We start from the raw sequence: 21801 nt of genomic DNA on the forward strand, positions 1-21801 counted from the left end.
GATCTGACCTGCTCCAGTTCATTGTCATCTAATCTTCATTTATATTTGCAGTCTCTTCTCTGTTTTGTTAACAAAAATCTTCGACTTAGCAACATGAATTGTCAGGCCATGTATAGTGTACTAGCCCACCCACTCACCCACTATCAGGCAGATTTTCCCTCCGAAACCGATGAGGTTGTTTTCTGGGCTGGAAAGCCTCTGGTAGTGTGTATCTGGGTGTAACTTAGAATTCCTTTTGTCCCACAAGGCTTATATGTCGGTCCAAAATTAAGTAGGGAAAAACAAAAGCCCACATCTTCTATAAAATGAAATGACACTAGAGGCTAAGCAAAGTTCAAAATAATAACAGCAGGTTTATTCAACAGGCAGGGTTGGCATATAGGCAGGGAAAGGAAAGCTGAGGTAAATTTTGTTTGTTGAACAGAATACTTCACAAGCATTAAGCACAATAGTCTTTTAAAATCTTAGTTTCAGTAGTTCTTGGAAGTGAAAGGTTGGTAGTTTCAGGCTTAAGTTACTTAAACAAGATTCCTTCATAGATTTCATTTCACAGCTTAGGTGCTCTGTTTTCAACACCTTTTACTCGAGACCCAGGGTACTTCACAGAGCCAAAACCTCCTTTCCAGACACTGGGCAGGAATTATTCTTCTAGTAAAGACATAACCCTGATCTCTTGACTGAAAGGGAGTCTCCTACCCACTTCCTCTGCCAACCACACACTCCCAGTTCTAGCTTGTCTAAGTATTATTAGTGCTGGCTTTCCCACTTTAGTTCATCAACTAAAAGCTTTTCATCAACCTTAAGCTGTCCCAGTTAGGGCAAATTTTTCTCTTCTTTTTTGTCCTCACACAGAGGATTCTCAGTCTGACCCTTCCTGGTCAGATTCCAATCTCCGATTCTCTCTGACAATCCTGACAGCTCCAATTTGTTACCTTCTCACTGATCAATCACAGAGGAGGAGCAGCAGCATGTCAATCATACTCCCTTCAGTTGTTTTAATCCTTTACCTTCTACTCTCTGGATGCAGCATTTGGTAATCCTTGCATTTTAAACCCATTCTGTCACACTATGCTCCCAACAAAAGTTGGAAAAAGATTGTTAGCCTTCTAAGCCCAATAGGAGATCATAATATTAAAACAGCATCATTGGCAAAGAGTAATATAGGAATCACTAGAGTTCCCAAATTTGGCATATGGAATTTATCTTGTTTAAGAGCAGGTGCCAGATCATTCAGATATAGATTAAAAAGGAGTGGTGCCATTAGGCACCCCTGCTTAACGCTGGATCTCATCATAAATGTCTTTGAAAGTGGTCCATCTGGCTTGCATTAAGGCTGCTTTCACACACGCTGGATAATCCACTTTCAATACTCTTTAGTGAACATTTGGGGAGGGAAAGTCCACTTCCAAAGGATTGCTAAAGTGCATTGAAAGTGCATTATTCAATGTGTGTGGAAATAGGCCTAACCTGACCAGTTGAATCATCATATAGCATCTGAATTAGCCGCAGCAATCTACGATCAATCATGGTTTTCATTAGTTTTCCCCACAAACGGGTCCTAGGGATTGAATCAAACGTAAATTTCAAATCCATAAAGGCAGCACATAACTTTCCTCTGGTATAACAAGTATAATTTTCTGCTAGATGGTTTAGCACAATACAGTGGTCTAGGGCTGACACTCCCTGGATGAAGCCTGGTTGCTCTAGACCTATCACTGATTTGGAATAAATCCAATCTGTTAACTTGTAATACAGGTAGGATGTATACATCTTACAGAATAATGGAGGAAACTAATTGGCCTGTAATTACTAGGGTCCATTCAATCACCCCTCTTAATAATAATAATAAAAATAATAAAAATAATAATAAAATAATAATAAAAGAGCATCTCCAGAAGCCACCATAGCAAAAGAGAGCTTTTTAAAGAAGTCAGAGATACAGAGAAGAATAGATAAAAATGGTAGCTTTTATTGGATAAATAGGTTAGAAGGGCCAGAAGCAAATAAACCTTAGGTTTATTTAGGAGAGCAGAGGTGCAGAAAGTTCTTACATGATGTTGATACCCTGTATACCTGAATAAGAGATCATTTTATATCTTATTCTGTGGGACAGACCCCACAAAGATAGTTACAGTACCCTAAACTGGTTTTGAACTATTGCCTCTTTTCATATATGAAGAAGCTCAGGCCCCTTTCGCATACAGCAGCATCGCTACACAGTATGATGTTTGGGTAGCGGCAGCATCTGTGACTTCCTTGACTACACGCTCAATCTTCTTTTTATTCCTAGTGCTGACAATATAGAGATGATACATTTAAATGTGAGTATTTTGACTGCCAGATGCATCCTGCCTACAGGGCACATAAGAAGAAAAGAGTTGAATTATAAAATCACAACTTTGCTTCTTTTCTAGCTTCATCCTTTTTATTAAACACAGAGACACAGATTCCACTTGAGCACACTGCTCTATATCATACTAGTTCTACTGTAGTTCTCACTGGCTGTGTTTGTTTAATGATAGAGGTTTTGTTTTGTTTGTTTTTCAAAATGTTGATTGATAGTTCAAGGCAAAGTCTTAAACAGAACTAGGGGGAAAACATGCCTTATCCATCACTCCTGCTCAATTTGCTGTAGGAAAGGTTGTAATTATGGGCTGTCTACATGTTACACTCACTGGCATGTATCTTACCATTCTTCTTGGAAAAATTTGAAATTTTCCTCCAGCGTATGTGACTCTTCCTCCAGCAGAAAAGCCACTTAAATTGGAGGAAATCTTACTAGGTTGAAAGAAGGCATCCAACTTTGCGGAGTGATAGGACACATGCCACGGAGTGGATGCTCTGTCCTCTCAAATCTATGCTTCCTTCTTTTCTTCATTCCTTCCTCTCCCAACTATACTATCACACTTTCTCATTACTATGGCCTGCCTGACCAATATTCCCGCTACATTTAGCTGTATATCTCTCACATCCCTCCCTCATCCATTCCCTAATACATCCTCCCACTGCCAACAGAAGTGATGAAAACAGCGGAAGTACTGTACTCTGATGTCAGAAACACAACAGAAGGTTAGTCAAATAAAAGAACAAGAATACCAATGTGGGAGGGAATCTTGAAAGGTTAGCTCTCTAAGAAAGCTCAAAAGACCATGTAGGTTTGGACATCCCAGGAGACTAAGCCAAAAAGAAGGCAATAGGGAATAAAAGCCTGAGATAAAGCACAAGGGGCTCTCAGCCTACCACTAAGGAAAGATCAGTGCAACTGATGAAATGCCTGCCTGTTGCTAGCAGAAGGCCTCCAGGTAGCCAATCAGTTTCTACTCTGTACAGCCCATTAAGAACAAGAGTGTGGTCTCCTAAAGCCTGAGACCAACAAAAGTCTTGATTGCTAAAGTGAGCACACCAACCCAGAGTATTAAGAGACCTCAGCCAGAGAGAAATTCCAGAAGGAAAGCTGTGTTAGCTTGTTACAACCAAAAATATTAACAGTCTTGGGGCACTAATAAATTTATTGTTGTTTATGAAAGCATATCTGATACATTTATTAGGGCTGGAGCCTATCACTTTTTGCATTTGATCTCATCTGACTTCCATCTTCACTGCAGCCCATCTTTTGCATGGCTTTTATCCTTGTGGATCCCCAGAATAATCTTTTCAGTTATCAAAAGAGGCCGCTCTTTTCTCTTTCACCACTGAAGGAGTTAGGATCCACTTGGTAAGATGCTGATACCTGCTTCCACACCTCAATAGATCTAATGTTGTATGTGGTCTAGGTGAGATCCCACCTCTAGTCTGTTTTGGTTTTTCAGAGGTCTGCAAGAAAGAAGGGTCCTTATTTGCAAACATCACTGTTAACACAGAGCAAGTTCTGCCTGCTGAAAGCCACATTTTCCTTTCATTTGCATCCTGTTAATTCCCACACCAGCCTGCTTGGCCAAATCAGCATCTCCATCCTCAGCCCTAGCACGGGGAGGGAGGAGGGGAAGCAACAATGCTAACAAAGTGATGTGATAACAAACAAAACAAAATTGAAGATGCTTTTTAAACGAGAAAGAATTGTGTAGCTCTACTAATCAACAAAACTTGATTTTTGATTATATAAAGATGCATTATAGCAGCTGGGTTTCACTGTATTAAGCCCCTGTTGTGGACTCATCTCTTAGGAATCCAGTTAACATTGCAGACCAGTTGCATGAAATTCTGGGTTCTAAACTTCTCAACTTAACTGCTAAGGAAATCTGCATTCCTATTGCTCTACTAAATCAAGAGGAGGAGGAATAAGATCTCGTGGGTTCAGCTGAGCAACAAGACAGACATCATAGCTGTCATGCATGAGGACATTGACAGCCACAACATTCCACTGATTTTCCCAAGTGTCCAGCTCCAGGATCTCTTTGGTGATAACTTCATGCCGTGCTGAAATAAAGGTACAGAAAAATGAAATACAAAGTTAGCAAAAGAGGTAGTAAAATAGTTAAGAGTCCAGCAGCACCTTTAAGACTAACCAACTTTACTGCAGCATAAGCTTTCGAGAACCACAGCTCTCTTTGTCAGATGCATGAGTGCTTTTGATAGAAGTTAGCAGTCCAAAGTTTGTTTTACGCTCTACTTTTGATTACAAGAGGAGATGGCAGAGGCAGAAACTCTGTTTGCAAGCTTAAAACCTTCAACATCCAGTTGAATGCAGCACTAAGAGTGAATGTGCCATGTATGCCAGCATACCTGCCAATGTTGTATTCTGCATTTTGTGCTGATCATTACTGTTTTGCTAAAGCTGTAGCCTGTTATAGCATCTGAGAGTGTGTAAACTGTTAACATGAAATGCAGGAGAGCCAGTGGGGCCTCTCTGTTATCTGTTGAAAATATTTACTTTCACTTTTCTTGCAAGTGTCCTTGAAGGCAAGCTGCGAGCAGCGAACGATGTATCTTTTCCCAGAGACTGGGATAATTTTGCTTTGTACTCTGTCTAGCCTAAATGAATCAGTTCCCATGTAACTTCTTTGGGTTTTTGCGCCAGAATGTCAACGGACCCAAAGGGCGGGAAGTTTCCCTATAACTAGTCATGCCTTTGTTTCAATTGTCACTTCTGCCAATTGCTACCTTTGTGTGAACACCTTGGACAGCACAGATCTCAAATAAAGTTGCTTCAACTGGAACACCTGTGTGTTAACTGTGGAGAACTTGAAGGGACCTAACTGCCAGGGACTGACATTATGTTGTGAAGTACCTGGAGATGCTCAAGTGCAGGATTTTATGTATGGTGTCGATTCATGTGCAGGATGTTCTGGCTCAGCACACATGCATGGCACTTTCATGGGAGCTCCCTTTGTGTCATTGCATCTGCAAGTGTGTCTGGAGGGCAGAGCACCAATTCAACTCTGTTTTTGCTGTGAGAACAAGTACAATAGGCTCCTTGCCAATTTGCTTTCCTTTAAGGTGTGAGAAAGTGTCAAGATCTGCATTTCAATAAATGGAGGTGGGAGAAATTGGGATACTTTTAACAGTTGAGGAAGAACTGATATCAAACACATGAAAGTATTCACATGGAGCAAATTGAAGTGTAACAGTGCAAGCAAGTGCATGGAAAGTTGGAGGGGGGGCACGTGAAATGAGGTTCACTTGAGCATCCCTAGGTACTTAATAATGTGTATTTCCTCCCTAACAGTGCAAGTTGGCTCCGAAACACCGAATTGATTTGCTGCATCTAGGTCTAAAGACAAGAGCAACATCTTTTTGTAGGCTGCTTAAATCCGGGCACCTTATTCATTGTGCACTGGTTCTGACTGGTGTGTCTTCTCTGCTTCCAGAATTGTGTCTAGTAAGGGATGTTCCTAGTTCTTGTGGGTGCTTTGCATGTTCTCATTTGAATAGAGGCCTCACCCAGAGTGGCGTGGCTGTCTGTTTATGAGAGCTGCAATGCAATCCCCAGCAGAGTTAACCTGTTGATGGCAGTGGGCTTAGAAGGGTGTAACTCTGCTTAGAACTGCACTGCTGGAGTGGGATCAGGGAGACCCAGGGCATGAAGGTCACTGGATAACAACCACTGTCTTCAATCTACTGTCTTGCAGAGTTGCTGTGAGGATAAACTGGTGTGAGTTGGCACATCATCATGGGAGGGAAGCAAAAATAAACTTACAAGTAAGCTTTAAAAGATTGAAAGATGAAATAACCCCAATACTTTTAAAAAACTACTGTAAACAACTTAAATTATCCAGTGAATATCTAGCACTGCTTGAGCATTCTTTGAAAGGTTTCTGTTAAAGGCATCCTTCACTCAGTCCCGTTGCAGAAACAAATGTATCCTGCCTCTGGATAGAAATTCCTGCAACAGGGTCCCAGGACCATTACATATGCTATTGCTCATGTCTACTGTTTGTATTTTGAATACTCTAATGCTGCTCATATATGTTAAAATTAATAGAATGCTACATTTATGAATTGAAAATAAACTGAATTGTTTTCCTGTCTCATTGCGGAGGTGGGGGGGAGGGAATAATCTAATTGTCCATATTTCCTAAAATGGAGTTTTAAAAGAGGGGTCAGGATGGCGGGGGCGGGGGGGCACTTTCCACTTCCAGGGTCTGGGCCTTGTTGGCGTACTAGTCCTGAAACAATGTTTTGAACATTGTTTTTTTTCCCCCATGTCTAGACTGTTCACTGGTGTGTAATTGCCTCACCCTGGAGAAAACAAACTGTAAGGGAATATGGGACAGTTTCCCAGTTTTTATTGTGGTCATGGAAAGAAGAGGGGAGATGAAGACTAATAACTGCCAACACAGAAGTGAGCTAATTAGAGCAGATGTTTGTTTGGAAGTCGACTTGGAAACATCTGCATTGAAAGGTACATATGAAAGCATAATATCATCTAATTATTAACTTAGACTATGATTTTTGTTTGATATAGATCAAATTAAGGGCATATTTCACAAATGTAAGGATTAAATCAACACAGTTTAAATTAGCTTCTAATGGGAACATAAAACCTATTCTCTAGAATCTGCCATTTCTTTTTCCAAATTCTCTCCTGCGTGAGTAGTATATTCATATGCAACACAACTATACACAAGAGAGGATCACATGTGCTTTGCAGTAGTCATATATGATAATGCCCTCCCATCTTCTGAAAAATGAGCGCTGTGGCTTTTACAAACATGGCATCAGTTTTAAGCAGCCATCTCCAATGACTGGTGGGGACAATGTTGGTCAAACTTTCAGAGCTTGTCTGTTTGGAACAACTGATGAATTTGGCAGGAGCAGTTAGATTCAAATAGCCCTGTAAAATTAAATTCAGTCTTCCAATGAGCAGCTTTTAATGAAGACAGAGAAATCTTACAGTAACAAAAGAGCTACAAAATAGAAGAGATTTTTGCTTTAGAGTCCTTTTTAAAAGTGGGGAGGGGAGGAAGTCATTTCTTTTCTAGCTTAAGAGCCACTAGGTTTTTTAACACTTCTTACAAAAGGGTGAACAAATTCTTTTCTATAAAGAAAAAGTTTCTTTCATTTTTCCTGCTTTTTCTTTTGATTCTAAAGTTACTACATTCTACCAGAACTTTTATTATGTGGAACAGAAGGTCTGGATAGGCTTTTCTCTTTTTCTCTGCCTCTGTTCTGAGGAATCTCTAGCCTAGCTGAAATCTGAGTGTCAAGCTGAGCCATTTAACAGAGAAGAAAACTTAAAACTCTGGAATCTTTCCTACATTACACAGCAACAAGGTCAGGTGCTACTAATGTACACTCAGGGAGCTGTGGCTGGAAGAAAAATGTTAAGACCTAAAGTTTGGGATATCATCTTAGAAATGTAAAATAAATATCAACAAAGTTAAGATTAGGGGAAATCGTCTTAAAGTCATTCACATATGGTAACTCACTCCAACTAGATTATTTTAAATGGGTGCCAATATCTTAAATAAGTGTTGGAAAATGTGAGCTACGAATAGGCACTTTTTCCACTTGAGGTGAGAATGCAATATTGTCAATGAATTCTGGAATAATATACAAAAAGAAATACATAGACTAACTGGTATGGAAATACATTTCTCATTAGTGTATTTGTTTGGGTGTAATATACACCAGTTACCTAAAAAACAATAGTACTTGTTATCACCAAAATTATATTAGCAGAAAACTGGATATTGTGTACATTGTACATTTCTAAAGATAGAGATCTGGGCACTTAAACTGTGGCATATGTTAATGGATAACATTTCTGTAATAAGACTTTTCAAAGAAGACTGAAGTGCAAAACTTGTTTATTCAGTACTGAACTCGTTTTGTTGAATATTGGAACCAAAACTTTCAGTCAGAGACTGTTAAGAAAAAAGTGTTAAATTGGATATAAGTTGCAGAGGGGGTTCTTTTTCTTAGTTTCTCAACTTGGAACTCTCTAATTGTATGGTATTGTATTGTTCTATTGTTCTATTCTTGTATTTTTTGTAATAATAAAAAGACAGTTGCTTTTCAAGGACTATCAATCTTTCGATGATGAGAAAGGGTTGATGTAATTGGAATACAATAATTTCTCTAGCTTGGATAATTTCTTTGTTGCAGTACTGAATTTTGCGCCTTAATACATATTTTATTTATGGTTTTTATTTTTGTGTTATTACATGTCTTGAGGCCCTGGGCAAAGTAGAACAGCAATCAAACAGATAAATTGTCTCTTCTAATTTCGTATACAAGTAAACAAATTGCAAACCTAAACACACTCACTCAGATGTAAATTGAACTGAAATCAGATGTTCTTATTTTTTTGTCTCAATAAATTTAGGCTAAAAAATGTTTTTGAGGAAAATATCCTGTTTTTAAAAAATATTTCTAAAATAACACCATATATCTTTGATATTATTCAAGTTTAGTTGGATGCTAACGATAGCATTCTGTGAACATATTGGTCCACACAGTATAAAGGGCATATTTTCTGACTGAAGAAACATATTTTTGTTTTGACAGAAGTCAGTTTGGAAGAAAAATTTGTAGAAAAGGTGGTCTCTGAGGAATCCCACTGTTAAGATTAAAATATACCTATTTTCCAGCAATGAATCATAGTTTTAAGGTCTTCTTCACATAATCTTGAAAAGCATTTTCCATTTGTGTGAGATTTCAAAAAGTGTCAGTATCTATAGGACAGGTTATTACTGGGTGACAGTATGCTAGGCTATGTGGATCTGTGTCAGAATACTGAAAATGAAGTTGACAATCTTTAATTCAATTGAAATTAATATCTGTCAATTTCGTTTCTCTGCTTTGTGTAGCAAATGAAATTGACAAAGCCCTACAGCAAACAGGAAGATGAATTGTAGTATTAAAGAAGAGTGTGCAGCTTTAAAAATTAATTTTAATACATGAAAATGAGCAAGCTATCCATAAAATGAGCAGATATGGATACAGAGAAAGAACGGTGTATTGCAGGAGTTCATTTTTGTTTGTTTGTTTGTTTGTTTACATGGATCAGATGAACACTCCATGGTTCAGTGTTAGTATTTGGACTTTAAAGATTAGAAACATTTTGAAAACATAAAATTTTAATAACATTAATAAAATCTCACATCGGGGGGAAGAAAATGTGATACACTATTAGCAATGTCACATGCATTATCTGATAGGTGTTTGTCATGGGAACATGTAACTATACTCTTCTTTTGTCCTGAACTGGATGAAATAGAATAGAAATTGACTGTCCAATTTTATAATGCTATTAGTTTATTAGAGAAAACAGGTGGGCTGAGGAATCTACAAAGCAGGTGTAACCATGGGCTGACATATGAGGAAAGTCAAAGCAGCCCACCAGAGGGAGTTTGGCTAGCACGTTCTCTGGAAGCCATACTCTCAAGAGAACCCAGTTGGTGTGGTCTCTGCTCTGCAGTATATTTAGCTTAATGATTAATCCAGCTCCAGTAGTAACCTTCACAAGAAAGTATTTTAATTTTGATTATAATCATCTTGCTTAAGTGTTCTTCACAATTCTTTGAAATTTCTCACCCTTCTGTTACAGCCAACAACATTCATGTTCAAAATTTTTTACTTTTAAATATGAACCTTTTCTTCCAATGCAGTTTGCCATCAAAACACAATCAGGTTGAGTTTTGCTGTAACTGCTGAATGGTTTTCAGTCCACTTGACTTGATTCTGTCCATTGCACGTGGAGGTTGACAGATTGCTTTAGGCTACAGTATAAATATTTAATCTGTTCCTGTGTTCTCTGAAATTGCATTTCAGATGTGGTTACAGTTTGCAGTTATCCCTGTGCTCCTACATATCGATTTTTTAAAAATAATTTCCTTCTTTTCTTGATGAGCAATTTGGCAAGAAAAAGTGAACTACATAGGTTTCTTATAACTTTAGGCAAAGCCTGCATGTTTTCTAGTACAATAAAAGCTGAACTGTTATTCAGTTTCTGATAACATTTTCCTTGCCTTAAGAAATGGGTAGTCTAGTGATTAAAATTGCAGTCCTAAGAACACTTTCCTTGGAGTAAGCCCCACTGAATAAAATGTGACTTACATCTGAGTAGGCCCATATACGTATTTACGAATCTAATTTACAAATCTAATTCGTAATTAGATTCATATTTATGAATCTAATTACGTATTTACAATTGTGGGTGTGACTCTTACAAAGTTTTATGCTGGATGATTGCCCCAGCCTGTGGAAAGGAACTTATCTATAAGAGCTGGAGGTGTTGTGGCAGCTAGGTGGTGGCATAACTGCTGTGTAAGTCCTTCCACTGATGGCCAGGGGGTAGGGTTCCCATTCCCCTGGCTCAGGGTAGGGGATTCCTCAATCCCACCCTTTCCCCCCAGTGCTCACTTACTTGGCTGGTGGGGGGGCGCTCCCTGGAGTGCCCCCTCCATGGGCAGCATGGCTGTTCTCATCACTGCTACAGCCCACTCTCATTGCCGCCACAGCCCCTTTGTGCCAAATGAGAGCGGGCCGTGGCAGTGGTAGTGAGAGCAGGCTGTGGTCACAGCGAGAGCAGCCCGCACCAGCAAGGACAAGGGCCCCCTTTGATCCGGGGCCCCTTTTGAACCCCGCGTGATGATGTCACTCCCGGAAGTGATGTCATCACACGAGCCAGGAGTGCACGTGCTCACTGTGCATGCGAAGAACAAAGGGTAAGTGCCAGCTTCCAATCCCCCACTGGGAGAATCCAGGGACCTGGGCATCTCCAGTTGAGGGACTCCAGGTCCCTGGCAACCCTCCCGGGGTGTGGCCCGGGAGGCAAGGGCAAATTAGTTAGCTCCCTAAGCCATTTCAGGCCCAGAAACACCCCCCACAGAGACAGAAAATTACACCATGAAAAAGGACAGCATAGGCCATAGGAGCCCATTCTATGGGAAAACTCGATTCCCTTTCCCCCCCATGCCCAGCCCCACCCAAGTAGCCCAGCAGAGCATAGGAGGCTGATTACCTCAGGGACAAATCTGCTCATGCTGCTGCAGTAGCCAATCCCCCTCCTCAATGCCCAATCAGCTCCTCAGGCACCCTACATTACCTCCAACTGGGGCAACCATGACCCCAGGTTAGTATGGAGGCAGCTGGAGGCTTGCCCATGAGCTCCCTGCCATAGGGACATAAAGCAAAACATGTGAGAGGGTGCTTGTGCTAGTGTGGCAAGAGTGTGCTGGGACTAACAACTACTACTCAAGGTCCCTTGCAGGTTACCCAACCTCTGAGTCCCTGCTTGGAGAGGGGCAAGGATGCAGTGACAGGTAAGATGGAACTGGGGAGCCAGATGTCCTGGTTCATTCATTCACACTGGCCTTCCCTCCTCCTCACTGGTGCCCCCCCCAATGCTGGCCTCTGATTGATTGATTGATTGATTGATTGATTGATTGATTGATTGATTGGATTTCTAACCCGCCCTCCCCGCAAGCAGGCTCAGGGCGGGTTACAATCATAGATAAATTATAACAAATAAAACCAGTAAAATACAACTCAGTACCAACATGGATTTCAACATTCCAGGTAGTGCACCCTTCCCCCTTTCCCTGCTCACCATACACAAGGGAAGAAAAGGGTGGAGGTGTGGGTTGGTGAACCTCTAACTCCTCAAGCATGGGGAGGCAGATGGACCATATGCTTCCCCCCCGCACTGGCAGGAGACTGACAGGGAGGCTAATTAGATGGATCCAGTGCTGGCCTCAACCATATGCCTGGCGGAACATCTCTGTCTTACAGGCCCACCAAAAAGATGCAGTATCTTGGCAGTCCCGAGTGTCTTCTGACAGAGAGTTCCACCAGGTTGGGGCCAGGACAGAAAATGCCCTGGCCCTGGTCGAGGCCAGCTGAGCCTCCCTAGGGCCAAGGACCACCAGTACGTGTTTACTTGCAGATCTAAGAGCTCTCCAAGGTACATATGGGGAGAGGCGGTCCTTCAGGTATGCTGGTCCCAGTCCATTTAGGGCTTTAGAGGTCAGAAACAGAACCTTGAACCTGATCCGGAATTCCTCAGGGAGCCAATGCAGCTGCTGCAGAGTTGGAGTCACATGTGCCCTGAATGAAATTCCTGTCAGGACACGAGCAGCAGCATTTTGGACCTGCTGCAGTTTCCGGGGCGGGCACTCTGCAGTTGAGGTCTGCTCCAGGGGGGCAGCCCCTGTCCAAGAGCCAGCAAAGTTTGTGCCTCCAAAGAGGCAGTCACCCAAGAGCCATGCTCAACACAGCTGTTTCGAAGGGGAGGGCTTCTACCAGCCCATACCAGGGCTCCATTCATACTCCCTCAGCTGGGCTACCCTCTCAGCTCCCTTTCTGGGTGAGGGTATTTGGCAAAATGCTGCCGGCTATCCTCCCACTTTGGGAAGATCAATAAAGTCTGTGTTGAACAACGACTCCCTTCTTGTCTCTTTGCTTGCTCTGCATGACAGCAGCTCCCCCTCCACTTCCCTGTAGGGCTGCCTTTCACACTTCCCAGTGAATGGTCTCTGGCTCTGGGCAGGGATGGATTGGATGGCTCGAAAGAGGCTCTAGGCGCCTCCATGCCTTTGTGTCGCTCTGCTGCCAAAAGGAGCAGGTGTCTGGTGGCACCTTGGAGGCTCCAGCCCCACCCAGCTTCCCTCCCCCCGTCAAATTCACTGCAGGCAGTGGAGTGGGACTTGGCATGTCACTTGTGTGTGGGGGGGCACAGAACGCTCTTATTGTCTGACAGTGCTGCTGACATCTGATAAGCCAGGAAGAGGACCACTGTATGCAGGGAGCAAGGTGGGGGGAGCAATGTCCTGGAATCTCTGGGGCCCCTCCCCATGAGGCCAAACTACACTCCCTTTTGTTGTTTGTGGAAGCAGGGATGGAGTTCAGGAATCTTGCGCTGGAGCTGGGATGACAACCCCCGGAGCAGTTTCTCTGGACCTGCAGGCCATCATTCCACTCTGGGAGCATTCATCCCAGACTGGAGCCTGGCTCTTAAGGTCCACCCTGCTTTCTCCTTGCATCTTTCTGATGCAATGATGCATTTCACTGGAACTGCTGCAAGTCGATGAGCATTCATGGCTCCCATCACATTCAATGGGCCTTCCAGCCTCGCTTGTGCTTTTCTATGGGCAGAACCCGCCCCCTCTCATCTCTACAGAGCTGCCTCTCCAAGACCTGGGGGGCTGATCCTGAGTGCTGGGGGCTATGGGTGCAACTTATGCCAAGTCCCACTTCTGGTTTCACTTTTCATGGAGAGGATGCATGTTTCTTGGAGTAGTGGTGGTGGCAGTGGGGGTGGGTGAGTGGAAGTTGGCAAGCAAGCAATGCTTCAGCTGCCAGCCTGGCCTTCATCAGAGATGGTTGGGTGAGTGGGTGGGTGGGCAGGCACCCTGTCTGCACCTTTGGTGTGTCTCCCTCCAAAAGGCCTCTTGAGGCAGACGCCTCTGTTGGGGTGTGGTGAGCCCGATCGTGGGGGTCTTTCTGCCCGGTGCACCTGCTCTCTGCAGGGTGGAGGAGTAGCATCGGCAGCTTGCAACAGGAAATGTGGCCTGGCCTGCAGACTGGCTATGCCATTCCCTGCCACCAGGGCCGGCGCGCCTATTAAGGCCAGGTAGGCAGTGGCCGCAGGCGCGGGGTGCCGGAGGGAGTGCCAGAGGAGGCGCGGCGGGCGGGAGCGCGTGCCACAAAGCACCAGCCTCCTATCTCTCCCACCTCGTGCTGCTGCCGCCGCCAGCACAAGCCCCCGGCCAGGCGCAGCCACCACGGGCAGGCATCTGTGGCGGCGCAGGCAACCGAGCGGGAGAGCTCGGAGGCCGCCTGCCGCAGCAATTGGCTGGCAGCGGCACGCGCGCTCCCGTGATGATGTCACACGTGATGTTATCATGCAGGCCGGTGTGTGCGCGCACGCTCATGTGCGCGCGGGGGCGCCTGGCCGGCCGCGAGCATGGCAGACCCTTGCGCCTCCCCTGCCTGCCACTCACAGCACCATCAACTCCAGCCCCCCTGTGATTGGTGTATTCATCCAGGGCAATTATAGAACATTCCCTCCAGGCTGCGCTGAGCCAGGCTCAGCCACCAGCACAGCGCTTCTGCCAAAGTCCTTAGGGAGCAAACTGGCGGGGCTGCAGTTATGCTGGTGTGCCGCCATCAGCAGCCCAGCAGGCTTCAAAATTGCGCTGCCCATCATTATTTGATCCTTACCATTCATAGATACATGTGCACTCTTTTCCATTCCTATGGGGAGGGTTTTGTATTTTCACAATTGCTCCAAGATAGAGGAGGCTTATCTGAAATAGGTTTCATAAATATGCAGGACCTCTTGTGTCCTGTAGCTGATACTTGCCATTTCCTTGTGTAGAGTATGTTAATGTGACAATCTGTGCCATGTAAGCAAAGCTTTAATAGCTGTCAGCCTCTGCCGACCTGGGGGTGGTGTTCACTTGATAGGAAAGGGTAACAGAATGCATCCACTGGAACATCTTGCTGCCAGTTTGCAAAGCCTACATTGGTAGGTATGTGGCAATCGCTTAACAGTACATCAGTTTGCAAAACTAGGTGATTCTTATTCACTGTATCATTCCTTCAAAGAAAACTGCTCCTTGGGCATGCAAAACTGTCAGCTGTCACTGATTCTAAAAGATTCTAATGTTGCTGAACCTCCTGCCTCCTCTAGCTGACAACTGGAAGACATTGCTGTTTGTGCCACTGGGCCTTCTTCGAGGAGGTGGAGGTGCAAAGGGGGACCAGGGAGAGTTGTCCAAACAAAAGACTGATTTTTCCTTCTAGGAAAGTTATCATTAGCTTCATATTAGCAGAATCAGCACAATTAACAAGCAGTGTCTATTTTGCTGCTTTAATGGTGAGTGAGGAAGTGTAGATTCTTGACTGATGTCACAGCAGGTTGGAAATAGGACTTCAAGCAGAGTTTCTAAGCTATTTATAATGAGCTTCCTTAATGCTACAGCAGTATACGATCATGGAAAGAAGGCAATTACTAATGGCACAGATGAGCCAGTATTAAGCAGCAAATGAAGCACACCTAAAATCATAGCTGCAGTCTCTGTAGTCCCCTGAACAAGCCAAACTTCACACTCAGTGCCAGCTAGACCTCGTTCAGTCCAGTTTTCAGTTATGAATTGGTTGAAAACACTGGAGTTTGATTTAGGGCTGGTGTCACCCTTTGAAAGGCTTGAATGCCACTTGGGGTGTAAGTTTGCTTAGGATTGCATAATAATTCCTGGAAGGGGATGAATTGGGGATGGTCTTTGCAGGTGAAAAGGTGCTTTGGGTGGGTGAGGTGTCCACGAAGGGAAAATGTATGTTTTGCAAGTATATGTCAGAGAAAAAAAAGGAATCCAAAGTTGTGTGCATGAAGCAAGTGAGAGGCATTCATAATAGAATTTGGGATTTAGTGTGGGTGAAAGACTAATTTGGAGGGTGCTTGGGACAAACAGGCTAGGATGAGAGCCAGAAGTAGGGCTGGCGCGCCTCAGAGACTCTCCCCACCATATTGTTTTACAGAGACATCCATCACATGTGAAAGGTTGAGACTCTGAGCCACAGACATCACAATGAAGTACCAAAGAAGTGGTGGTGGCTTTAACAATGTGTTCTTCATGGCACTTCTAATTCAGAAACTCTGTAATAAGCCTCTTAGTCATGCTAAATATAATCCCTTCTTTTACTGAGCCATCATCAATCTTCAGCAACTTTTTTCACCTACTAGGTTTAGTCTTTTTGTTCTCCAAATCTGATTGAACATAAAATATGGCAAGAAGCCTGCAGCCAGAGAACGGGCAAGTTCAAATCACTGTACGAAATTCACCACCCCCTGCTAACTTTGGCTGTCATTGCCACCCTCCAACCCTAGCCATCAAAGACCTCCTGGGTGTCCTGGCTCATGGCCCCCAGCTCTCCAAACTTCTCTTGCCTGCCCACTTCCTTTCTACCAAATAGGCACAGCACAGTTCCCCGTTCTAGCTTTCCCTTAGTCCTACTTTATCTTGTTTTCACCTTATTTGTCTCCATGCTTCCACCATACTTTTCCCCACAGGTTCGTCATGTTCAAGCCACTACTTTCTTTACCTTATTTCCTGGTTCCCTAGAACTTTAAATACTGTGATATTTCATCAGTGTCCCCTTCCTTGTCTCAGGGTCCTTAACTCTCAGGAGCTCTTCCTAGTCCTCAGCCTGCTGCTGTCTCAGGTTTTAATCCCTGCCAAAATGGCCAGTTTTCTATCTTTCACAGATGCTGGACTGCAGATAATTGAGCTTCCTCAGCAAAAGAACATTTCATGCTGCCATAGCACTTCACACATTATAAATACACAGGTTGGGTACCCATTTTGTGTCAGATGTAACACAATCACCGGTGAGTTGCAAGTTCTCCTCAGTTCCCATGTGTGCATGTGGAAGACCATGGAACATGTAGAGAAAGGGGTTCAGCTCTTCCTCATTCACCAATTCTCTAACTTGAAATAATCCTAGTATAGGGATGCCAGCTTCCAGCTGACAACCCTTGGGAGCAATGAGGGGGCAGAGACTTTGAAAGCCAACACCACTGTGATGTCATGTCCAGTTTCGTACCTGAAAGTCATGTCACTACACTAGCAACACTCTAGGAATTTCCTTGCTCTCTATGGTTTTTATTCTAGAGATTTAGGAAATTCCTAGAGAGTTGCATGTTTCTGTGGCATCACTTCCAGATCGGATATGTGGCAAGTTGTGGACATCATTGTTGCTGTCACTGTCAGCCATCACATCACCACCCCTGTTTTTTAATTTTCTTATATACTCAGTCACATTTTTATTACATTATAACATTATAATGTTATGATGACCAAAGGTACCCACCACTAAGGCATTAGCAGTGAGGGGAAAAACAAAAAAATAAAAGAGAAATGAAAGCAAAAGGAAACCCATCATGGTTCATATGCAGTATTGGCACAGAGTAACTCCAAATACAGAACTTTTTACTCAAAAATCATAGATAATCTTTGAAAACCCAAAAGAGATCCAAGTAACCACAATACAAATTAACCCTGTCATATTGTTATTTTTTAAAAGAAAACTTAATGCCTTTATAACATTGTGATGTTGATGTTATTGCATTGTGTCAGTTTTCCCCTCATTAAATATTATAACATCATTGTGCTTGGTTTTTTTTTTAATTCCCCGACACATGACACCCATGCTCTGAGTAGGCATTTTTGTTTAGGATTCCTTCCCCCCACCCCTCAGTGGTCCAAATCTGAGAATCCTGCCCAGGTTGACCCAAAGGTGGAAGGCAAAGGCCAGCACCAGGGGAGCAAACCAACACAATGCAATAACAACAGTACAATATTAAAACCGAAAAGAGTCCAGTAGCACCTTTAAGACTAACCAACTTTATTGTAGCATAAGCTTTCGAGAATCACAGTTCTCTTGGTCAGATGTATGATTCTCAAAAGCTTATGCTACAATAAAGTTGGTTAGTCTTAAAGGTGCTACTGGACTCTTTTTGATTTTGCTACTACAGACTAACACGGCTAACTCCTCTGCATCTACTAGCAATATTATAACGTCATTTTCTTCTTTTAAAAAAGGCATGCCTTGGGAAGGCTAGAGGGCCAGGGAAAGGGGGAGGGAGGAGCTGAGAGGAGGATGGAAAGACCAATCAGTGAAAAGTGGCCTGTAAGGGGGGGAAGCGGAACAAAGGGCAGAGGGGCAAAAAACAAAAGAAAAATTCTGTAAAATTGAAAAACCCAACTCAAAACTGCATCTAGAAAAACATCAAAGAATAACCACATGCAGAAAATTTGAAGAGAACTCTTGAAAATCCTACACTGAGATCTGAAGGGGAAGTTAAGCGTGCAGAATTCAGAAGAAAACCTGAAACGGTATTGGGCCAGAACTGGAGAAAATCATCTGAGCAGAAAAGGCCTATTATGGCTTTTATGGGTTTGTTTTTTTTTAAGAGGCTGGTGCAGTTTGAAGAAAAGATTTGTTTAGATTAGAATCCAGTAAACAGAGGTTTAAAATTAATTGAAATACAAATTAAACCCAGTGCAGCTGGACTCACTGTCATGTGGATGATAGATGCATGTTTTGTGGTGTTCCCTAGTCAAAGAATCTGGGAAGCAGTTAACCTGAGTTGACATTCATTAGTGCTGGATAATGTATCTGCCTGTCTGCCTTTTCCTTGTGAAAGGAACTGTGGCAACAGCTGCTGTGCCCAATGGGAATACATGTTCCTGTCCCGGGGAGGGGGGTTATGTGCTTGTGTGTGTTTGTGTGTGTATGTTTAAAGAAAACCCAACAACCCCAGCATTAAAAGCCTATATATCTGAAACCGTTTAATAAACTATTAGTATCCAACTGAATCCAAGTAGGCTGATGAGCTTAGAAAAGAAAGGCAGCGATTGGTTCATTTCCTGCTGTTGCTGTTGCTGCTACTGCAGCAGCAGCTACTATGACAATGAAATCCTGTGTTAGCCTGATAAACGGAGTGCTGGGTAATACATGGACGGGGAGAAAGAGAAATAGTGGCTTCATCTCTTTTCTTCTGGGAGTAAGAGCAGCACTCACAGATGCAGGATGGTGCCCTTGAATAATTGGAGCAATATTATTTCAGGGGGGTCCTTAACTGTAATGATGCATTATTATGTTTTATATTCTCCTCTAACAGAGGGCTTGTCTTCCTATGAAGCTTCAAAATCATACACATCCCAATACAAAAAGCAGTCACTTGCAGGGCAGTTCTAAGCAGAATTATACCCTTCTAAGCCCATTGGTTTCAATGGATTTAGAAGGGCATAACTATTCTTAGGACTGCACTGCTGAATAATTAAGGACAGAAACCCCAATATTTGGGATACTACGAAGAAAATCTGGCCAAGGGGATTTCATGCTTTTAGCTAAATTGCAATAAGAAGGCATAAAGAGGCACATGCAAAAAATTAAGGGCAGATAAGAGTCTGAACTTCCACAAAATTCCATGGTAAACCCTGGATAGGGGGTGGTGCCCCCCAAAGGACATAGCATGGGGGGAAGCCATACATTATATACTGTATACATAATACAGTATAACTCTGTTTAAGATTGCACTGTTACAACAAAAATCAGAAGGGATTATTCAGCTTGGATGCTACCTATAGTTCTGGGGTTGGCGGAATCTGTATTCAAGTGCCTGCCTGGCTCACACTACATGTTATAAATATAGTCAAATTCTCTTTGGTTTTATCCAATACCTGCTCCACGAAATCCTCCACAGAAATAGAGCTTCCCTTCTACTGCACCAGCACAGGTAGAGTTAGTTCGCAAGGAGAGTAGAGGATAAGGCATAGCAGGCCCATCTCTCCAAAAATTCCCATCAGGATTATAGATCTCCACTGCATCAAGGCATTTCCGTGCCTGTCCTCTGTCTCGGCCAAGGCAGCCAATACCACCTGCAAAAGGAGCCAAATAACAGGGAGAGCAGAAAATAGAGGGAAGGACATTAGTACCAAAGGCTCAAGGAAAGAGACCTATGAATATTTGATGCTTTCTCTCTTTCTGCCAGCGAAGCTTTTCCTTCTTTCTTTCCTGCATCAAACCCCTTTTAGCTTTAACATCTTACACTCTCACCCCTTTGCAAAGGCAACAGAAAAACATCCAGTGGGCTAACAATTAGGAATCGGGGAAACTCATGATGTTTTTCATATGTTAAACATTGTTTTTTGGATGGAGGGAGGGAGGGAGGGGTGTGTGCACAATGAAGCACACACAAGGTTCTAGACTGGGGGTTGGAATGAGGCGGGAAGTGGCCCTCAGTTGTGTCCTAAGTTGCAGCAATCAACCAAAAATGATTTATGTATCTACAGCTAGGGCTTAGAACTCACTCTTTACCTCATATACCAATAGCACAGAGTCTTTACATAAAATAGACAGAGATGTTAACTTTTCTGTAAATGGATGATTGCAGAAGAGCAACTTAATTTTAAATAGAGAATAATTAATTTTAAATCATTTTTTGACCTTGGATGAAAAAAGCTCTGCATCTGTATCTGTCTGTTTTAGAGCTCTGGATACAGGCCATGTTTAAAAGACATTATTGTATTACTCAGAAATACACAGTAAACACCCAGCCAAGTACTGCAAATGCAGTCTCTTATATAGAAGAATACCTGCATCTCTTAAAGTCAACAAAAAAACCTTGCATGGATTCTTTGATTTAGGATCAAACTCTTACACTGCAGCCCTAAGCAGAGTTATACCTTTTTAGCCCACTGATTCAGTGGACTTAGTAAAGTTACACCTTTCTAAGTCCACTGAAGTCAATGGGTTCAGAAGAGTATAACTCCGCTTTGGACTGTGCTATAAGAGGTTTGTACAAATAGCTCTTTTCCTACAGCTATTCTAAATTCAATTTTGTGATGAAGAAAGTATAAACATATGAATGTTTCTTGATAGTCAGATAGGAGCTCATCATATGCCACAGTGAAATATATATATTCTTTGACTGCACCACATGGAAGAAAGCATTACTAAGTGACTTTATGTTATTGACCATACTGCTCAACAGCTCAACAAGCCCTAATAGGCACTCTCATTCTAATTCTATTGTTGAACACAAGCAAACTGTACTAACTGCAAGTAAAATTGAGAGGTCTAAGCTCTGCATCTTGGTGTTGATTGGCTAGGGCCAATTTGCAACTTCCCAGAGGCATCCTCTATAAACTCACTCTTTGCTACAAGCATATTGCTGTTGCTCAGAGCAGACTGTCCCACAGTGCATTTGAACTCTCATAGGTCCTTGCACACTTCACAACAAGAACAGAAGCTGATCTTCGGCCTGTTCCAGCCAGACCTGTAGCACTTTACCCTTTCTGAATGCCCATGGCAGATTCTAAAGATGTATTCCTGGACTTTGTCCCAGCAAGAGGTAAGACACCTTTTCCAGACCTTGTCCTTTTTTATCCCTGTAAAGAACATGCCAAGGCCTATTTCAACTGTATGGCAAAGCCTATCTACAATTAGTGTTTGCCTTTGGAGGTGTGGCAAATGCCAGCATAACAGTCAGCATAGCCCTTTTCTTACAATTTCTGCAATGCTAGCCAGATCAAGAGTAGAGATGGGCATGAGCCGGAAAAAAACCAAACCAAGTGGTTCGTGGTTCATCAAATTTCACAAACCACAAACCACGAACTTTCATGAACCTGCCCCTGGTTCGCGAACTGGTTCATTTGGTTCATGAAAACGTCACACCCAGGTCAGAAAATCATCACTTCTGGGCCAGCAGAAGGTCACTTCCGGGCCAGCAGAAAGTCTGCAGGAAGTCCATCCCATTGCCTAGGAAACTGATTGATTGGCACGAGGCTATCTGCAGTGACGAACCAAAAAACGAACCAAACAAACCAGCCTAAAGTTCGTGGCAGT

At 42.9% G+C, this 21801-nt stretch overlaps 1 protein-coding gene across 1 annotated transcript in view; it reads right to left on the bottom strand.

Moving 5' to 3' along the window:
* Positions 1–328: 328 nt before the first annotated feature.
* KBTBD12 (kelch repeat and BTB domain containing 12) overlaps positions 329–21801 on the bottom strand; it is a 69088-nt gene continuing 47615 nt past the window's right edge. The window contains exons 5-6 of the mRNA XM_054978819.1: positions 19635–19832; positions 329–4416 (exon numbers count right to left, since the gene is read on the bottom strand). Coding sequence (XP_054834794.1) covers positions 4247–4416; positions 19635–19832 — 368 coding nt within the window. The 3' untranslated portion in view covers positions 329–4246. The remainder of the gene's footprint in view (positions 4417–19634; positions 19833–21801) is intronic.

Source organism: Eublepharis macularius, chromosome 4, assembly GCF_028583425.1.
Source record: "Eublepharis macularius isolate TG4126 chromosome 4, MPM_Emac_v1.0, whole genome shotgun sequence".
Taxonomy (NCBI): Eukaryota; Metazoa; Chordata; class Lepidosauria; order Squamata; family Eublepharidae; genus Eublepharis; species Eublepharis macularius.